A 6,916-nucleotide genomic window follows, 5' to 3' on the forward strand; every position below is an offset into this window, starting at 1 on the left:
AGGAGGCATGTGGGGCTGAGCGGTGCCTATCCTGTTTGGCATGGGTGAAAATGAGCCGCCGGGCATTAACCCTCAGGAGCTGGATACAGAGACGAGGAAACATCACTCTGCCAAAGCACAGGACTCTAGCGAGGAGAACAGGGTGGGATCCCAAATCTGTTCCCTTATACAGTCCAGACCTTTGGTTTAGCTCCCTGCCCCACAGCTCGCTGCGTGTCCCTGGATCCCCAGTGCAGGAAGGATGCCTGTGACACCGGGAGGGTGGCCATGACCCTGGGGAGCTCAGAGAGAGGTGAGGGAGGGCAAGGCTGGGACTGCCTGGGGGATGAGCTGGCATCCCTTCCCACCCCATCACTCCGCAGGGAGTCAGCATTGGCTGACGGAGGGGAAGGTGAGCTTGTAGAGGCCAGGATCGCTCTCTCCATCCTCCAGTTTCGCTGCCCTTGTTGCCCAGTAGATAAAGGCTCACATCTTTGGGATGGAAAGCCATGAGTTTCTGTTCCAGAGTGGTTGCACCACGTACCCCAATGATCCCAACAGCCAGACAGGAGCCTGGAGACCTCCAAAAGCCCCACAACCTGGCAGCATGACCCTCTGATGCACAGAGCCCTTGGCTGCCCCCAGGGTTTTGGGTTCCTGGGTACCATGGTCACAGCCTGCCAGCAGCTGGGATAGAGGGGAGAGACCAGAACAGCCCCACCACTCCCTTCACATGCTGTCACAGGGTGGAGAAGGAGCAACCACCCTCTCTGCTAAGACACTGGAGGAACCCACTAGCAGGGTTTGACCAGCCACATTTTAACCAGAAGAGGCAGAAAACACTGGCAATGACACTGTGAGCACCTGGAGATCTGCAGAAAGGTCTGAAAGTCCATTTACTCCCTGGCCAGATGAGAGACCTTCACCTGGAGCTGCTTCTGGACTTTCTCATGGGATCTTTTGAGAGAGGTTCCAGCCCTAGCTCTGTCCCAACATCAGTGACACCTCTCCAGCATCTGAGCTGATCCCATCCCCACTATGAGTCCCTCTTCACCAGCAACAGCCAAGGGAGCACAGCTGCCAGCATGGCCACAGTCAAGATGAGGAGGATGGCGAGGGCAATGGGTGACTGGCAGAATTTCACCCCCAGGGCTGAGCCAGATGACACCGAGCTCCGTGTTTCTGGTCTGCTTCTCCTCCCCAGGGAGCCGCCGTCCGCATCCACCAGTGGCATCCCGTGGTCGCTGATGACAAAGATGTGGGCTTCCCGCGCCAGCTCTCCTGGGACCCCGTGTGAGTCCATGGGAGTGTTCCCTGTGCTGCAGATCCGGTTGAAGCTCTGCACTGGCATCACAAAATGGCTGGGCACCACCAAGGTTTTGCTGGCCTCCATTTTGGTCAGATGGGACAAGGAGGAAGGTGACAGAGGCATCTCCAGTGTCCGGGGGTTGGTGCCTGCCTTGGGAGGCCATATAGCCGCCTTCTTGCTGAGGAAAGTCACGTAGCGGCAGACGGGGCAGATGATGCTGCTCTGGACCTGGCCGTCGAGCTTGGCGGAGAGCAGGCACTTCACCAGGCAGTCATGGCAGAAGGTGTGCCCGCAGCTGAGCTTGCGGTGCGTGGCCTCCAGCGGGTGAAACTTCTCATAGCACACGGGGCACTCGGCTGGGGGACCCCCCTTGCTGGATGAGGTCTCAGACATCCCTGCTTTGTCAGCAGCAGGCACTCCCCAGCTGCGAGGAAGAGGTGCAATGGGTTAATAAGGGTCTCAGTTGCAACGATTATCATGATCCATCTCTTCATCTCTCCTCCTCCTCCCTGCTCTCTTGCCTTTGCCCTCTTGCCCCTAACAGATGCAGTGGATGGCTACTAGGCATGTTCTCAACAAGGCAGTGCATTTTCAGCAGCATTAAGCCTCTCAGTGTGGCCCTTGGGGCAAGAGAGAGATGACAGGAGGACCTCAGCTCCAGAGCCACCCGGGGCAATAATCCCTGGCTGCAAAATCACATAGAAAAAGGCATGAGTCCCTGGGCAGAGCTGTGCCTACCAGCTCAGTGCCTGGTACAGATGAAGCAGGTTCAGCTTGTGTCATGAGTGCCTCTGTGCTCTGCTGCCAGGTCCAGGTGCGTGGGAGGTGGGAACGCCCATCCCACAAAGAAACCTGCCAAGGAAAGGGAGATGCTCCCATCTCAGGAGATGCAGAAAGGCCAGGAGAAGCAGGGGGAGGCCAGGTCAGTGGGGCAGGCAGGAGCAGAGGACCCCGTGGGGTTGGAGAGGGAGAGTGCCGTACCCAGGGCACGCAGCAAGCACCCACGCCAGGCTCCCTTGCAGGCTGCTGGAGGATGTCCCAGGCTAGTGGCCAGGCTGCTGCCATCTCTAGGCTGTGCTCCTCACTCACGCTGGAGCACGGCGCGGACAGCAAGCCCGGGGGAGACCTGCATCTCCTGTTAGTCAGAGTGGGCAGGGCAGAGCCTGGCCCGCTTGCCTGGCCCCCCCCCTGGCCCGGGGTGCAAGGGGGAGCACAGGGCCGCTGTGATCCCCAGACCTGATTCTGGGCTGGGTATGAAGCGCTCCCGTGCATCTCCCAGGGCAGGGAGAATTCACGTGGCGGCTTCAGGGAAGGGAGAGGGGAGAGGGAAGAGGGGAGAAGGAAGCAAGGAGAGGGGAGAAGGGAGAAGGGAGAAGGAAGAGAGGAGAGGGGAAAGGGGAGAGGAGAAAGAGGAGAGGGGAGAGAGGAGGATGGATACTCAGCTCAGCTCCCTTCTCATAGGCTAGTTCAGGAACTGGAGCTTCATAAAACCTGCAGGTTTTTCTAGACCTTGTAGCATTTTCAGACCTGACCCAACCTGCACGCTTTTTCTCACACATGACTGTGCCCATGGACACACTCTGAAACAATTCTGGAGGTTTTGCCATCCCCTCCTTGGCTGCCCCTCTCTTGTACGGGAGCCACCCCCTGCACCAGGGTGGCCACATGAATGCAACGAGCCATCCCCTTCCCGTCCAAGAGAAGAAAGACCCAGGCTTCTGCTCTGGTTTAGGAGGGATCAGGAACTTGATGCTCCTCCAGAGCACTGCAGGACACCCTATCCCCATGCGCCTGCTCCTCCGTGCCCCAGAGCCCCCTTACCTGCTGCAGGGCACCAGGGCAGGAGCCTCTCCATGCACTCCACCACTGTACCCAGAAGCGGGGCTGTGCCCCAGCCCCAGCACCAAGCACCAGCCAGGGAGAGGTCCAGGACACCTATATAACACGGAGGTGCTGGCTGCGCATTTCATGCGGGCACATTGCGCAAAAGCTGGAGCAGGGACAGGGACAGCTCCCGGGGAGTGAATGCGGAGGAACTTGTTTGGGTTTTAAAGGCCTGATATTCTCCTGGTTGGCCAGCAAGTGGGCGAGGATCCGGCGTCAAGCGTCGGAGGGCAGGGACGGGAGGCACGGTCCTGCCTGCTTTCCCTCATGCAATCAGAAGCTGTAGCTGGGTCTGTCCCTGGGGTCAAACCCCAATGAAACAGTTGCTAAAGGGGATGACGGGACCCCAAACCCCTCTGTTGCTGCAAAGCAGGGTAAGCTGCAGCATCTTTCACCGGGGCTGGTCTCCTGCCGAACACTTCTTGCCTCCACCCACCACAGCTCCCCATCCCTCGCCCTAGCCTTGTCTTTGTACCTGCACCCCCTCCCCTCCTCATCCCCCAAACATTCATCACTCCAGCCCTGCACTCCCCATCCTACATCATCGGATGCTCACCTGAGCCCCGGTGTGGATGTACAGACCGACAAACGCACTCGAGCAAGCTCGAGGGCCACTGCCACCTTGCACCTCCCCTGGGGAGGTTTCTAGCATCTCAGGGAACTGTGGTCTGGGCAGTTGCAGGAGTCCTGTGGGCTCAGAGCAGGCAGGAGCCCCATGCGTGGCCATCTCAGCAGCTGCGGGTGGCTCGTGAGTCAGTGTTTGGCCACGTGCAGGCTGGAAATCCACATAGAGAAGGTTCCCTGTGGCCTTACCCGCATCCCAGGGTGCTGCCTGTCCCTCACTTGACCCCCAGGCAAGAAGCTGAGAGGCATCTTCCCTGCAAAGCCTTGCAAAAACTGACAGCAGGGTGGATCGCTCTGGCCACAATCTCGCCTCTTTCCAGCCACCCCTGCCACCCCTCAGCCCGGCCAGTGGCCACGGGGATGCCAGCCCACACTCAGGCTTGCTGAGTAGCTCCACAGGGGTCTGGGTGCCACACACCACATTCAGAAAAGATTCCCAGAGCAGGCGCGGTGACCCCAGGCCACCCTACTTGCATGCCCTCCCTGGCTCTGGCTGTGGCAGTGCACCCGCGGGATTTGGATGGATTTGCACCATCAAGGGGCCCGAATGCCCTGGAGGGCCTGGGGGCTCCATCATGGAAAGCCTTCAGGAGAAACCTGGACATAGAGGGGATTCTTGCCTTGGGGCAGAGAGATGCTCTGCACAAGCATTCCCAACCCTGTGCTTCTCTAGCCTCAAGAAGATGCCCAGGGCCCTGCAGGGTCTATGGGGCAGGCAGAAGAGGAGATGCACCCCTGGCACCCAAAACCCAGTGAGATGGGCACAGTTCCCACAGTGGGCAGGAGGGGTGGTTTCACGTGGCTGGGTGCTGCGGCAAGGCGCAGGACTGCAGGCGTGGGCAGCAGTATCAGTCGCTCATGGGTGCAGCGGTTGCAGCGGTTACAACACGGGGCTGGTTTCTGAAAGGAGAAGGGTAGGTGCAGCCCCGCCAGGCCGCCCTGTGCACTGGAGCAGCTGCCAAAATGCATCTGCCCTCTGCAGAGAGCACCCATGGTGGGAGGCTTGTGCCCCAGGGGGGATCTCTCGAGCCATGAAGCCCTGTGCTTCACTGGAAGGAGTCCCAGAGCACGTCAACACCTTCCAAACCTCTGCTTAGGATTGGGGACCAAGCCACTCCATTCATCCCAGTTTTCTTGGGGTGGTCAGAAATTGAGGCTGAAACCTCACCAGACAGATTGTGGCCAGGGCTGAGGTTGCACAGTCACCCCTGGGGTAGGCGTCCCCATCCTCTGGCCCCTCCTTGAAGCTGCTGGAGATGCAAGGACTGCTTGCACCCACCGAGATCTCCACTGCTGAACAAGTGATCTGGGCCAGCGAGAGCAGATTTGGGGCAGCCAAGCATCTCCCCAGCTTCAGTTTACTCTGTGCTGGCACAGAGGCGGGGTGGAAATTCCTGTTTCCCATACTTTGCATGCTCTCCGCAGTTGGAAACTATGAGCTCATGGCTCTATACATAGGCACTGGAAAAACGAGTCTGCCTCCCTTTGCTGCTTTGACCACGCCAAAATCAAAGGGATTTTGGCATATCACTGCCCTGGCTCTGTCAACAGTTTCGTTCTTTCCCAGGCATGGCTTTTTTCGGTGCCTTTGCCCTACTTTCATGTGCGGCAGCGTCTTTCCTGAGTGACAGGCTTGAGTCTGCCGGTGCCTGAAGGACAAGAAACCCTGTTCAGGGGCAAAGCAAGTCCCTAAACACTGCCTGTATTTTTTTTCTTGGGCTTTAAGAAGTGCAGCTCATGGCCAGTGTTTCAGCCCCCTCGAACCCAATGCAGGGCCAAGGACTCCAGGATCCTTTTATCCAAGCAAGAAGGTGGCACCAGGCTCAGCTGCTCTACAGGGACCACAGCTGACACCTTCCCTACTCCAGGGTCAATGGTTTCCAGGGAACAAGGGACATTTCTGACCCAGAAGAGGACACAGCCCTCACTTCAGAGTCAGGGTGGCCGGGGTTCCTTCCCTGCAACTGCAATGGCTTTTGGGAAGAGCTTTGCAGCCTTTTGCAGGGATGAGAGGATGCTACAGAGACAGCCCTTGTCTTCCACAGCATCACCCAAACTTTCCACTCTCAGTGACCAGGTGGGAAGGAGGGAAAATGATATTGTATATAGTTATGTGAAAGTGCTTATTTTCAAAGCACATTAAAGCCAGAAGATTGATCTATATATGAGCCTGGTGACAGGCAAATATTCTCTATAGGTCTCAATATTTCCATATCAAATCCTTGCTGCATTTCTCAAAATCGTAACAGATGAAGCAGGGATATTTCCAATGAGCAGAGACGTGTTCCCCATTCCTTCACTCAGCCAGGGCCAGAATCCTGGTTAGAAAACCCCAGATTTATTCTTGATGGCAAGATGCATATGGGGAGCTTTGCCATGCAGCCACAACCCATCCACACTGCTGGTGGCTGCTCTCCTGCCTCTCCTCCAGCTCTTTTCCACAGCCTGCAAATCTGAGGTTTTATAGGAGTTTTTGCTCAGCCCGTTCTCCTCCCACCACTTCCCAGACCCAGCTCAAACACGGTGGGTTGTTGGCATTGGTGGAAACAAGGTGAAGGGAAGGGTGAGAAGAAGTAAATCCATGTTTGACCTTAGCCTGGGGAGATATTCCCAGCTGGGGAGAAAGCTTAGTGAAGCAAAATGACTTTCCCAGGTCTGCACCATGCTGTCGGAGGGAACAAGAGTCCTGGACCCTGTCTGAGTTCTATCCAGTCCCATGCTTTCCAAATAAACTCACATCTTTTCCCCCGCTTGCTTTGCTTGAATTCGGAGGGGCAAAATCAGTGTCTCTTCCTTCTTGGTGTCTCCATCCTGTCTGTCAGGCACCTGGCAGGACTGAGACACACCATCAAGATGCCAATTTAGCCAAGCGGGCCCAAAACACCTAGCAGAAGCTCTTCCTTCAGCTTTCTCCTCGGTGCTTTTTGCCGTGCCCAGGAGGTGGTGCTCTCGGATGTGCTTTGGCCACCCTTAAAAAAAAAAGTCCAGAGTGCGCTCATGAAAAGCCCTGAGTCTGCCTCTCCAGGGGTGCCAAGGTCTGGAGCTGGTGGTCCACACCAGCTGGGATGCTGCCTCTTCCCCACCAGCATGGATGGGATCTGCTCGTCCTCCTGCCGACCA

At 57.2% G+C, this 6,916-nt stretch overlaps 1 protein-coding gene across 1 annotated transcript; it reads right to left on the reverse strand.

Annotated features, from left to right (window-relative positions):
- Positions 1-1,015: 1,015 nt before the first annotated feature.
- On the reverse strand, positions 1,016-1,681 carry RNF222 (ring finger protein 222). The gene has a single exon (XM_009807953.2). The coding sequence runs from the start codon at positions 1,679-1,681 to the stop codon at positions 1,016-1,018; it is 666 nt and encodes a 221-aa protein (XP_009806255.2).
- Positions 1,682-6,916: the final 5,235 nt, after the last annotated feature.

Source organism: Gavia stellata, chromosome 22 (assembly GCF_030936135.1).
Source record: "Gavia stellata isolate bGavSte3 chromosome 22, bGavSte3.hap2, whole genome shotgun sequence".
NCBI classification, from domain to species: Eukaryota; Metazoa; Chordata; class Aves; order Gaviiformes; family Gaviidae; genus Gavia; species Gavia stellata.

Coding starts and splice junctions, on each gene's coding strand:
- RNF222 (XM_009807953.2), bottom strand. CDS start 1,681: ATGTCTGAGACCTCATCCAGCAAGGGGGGTCCCCCAGCCGAGTGCCCC.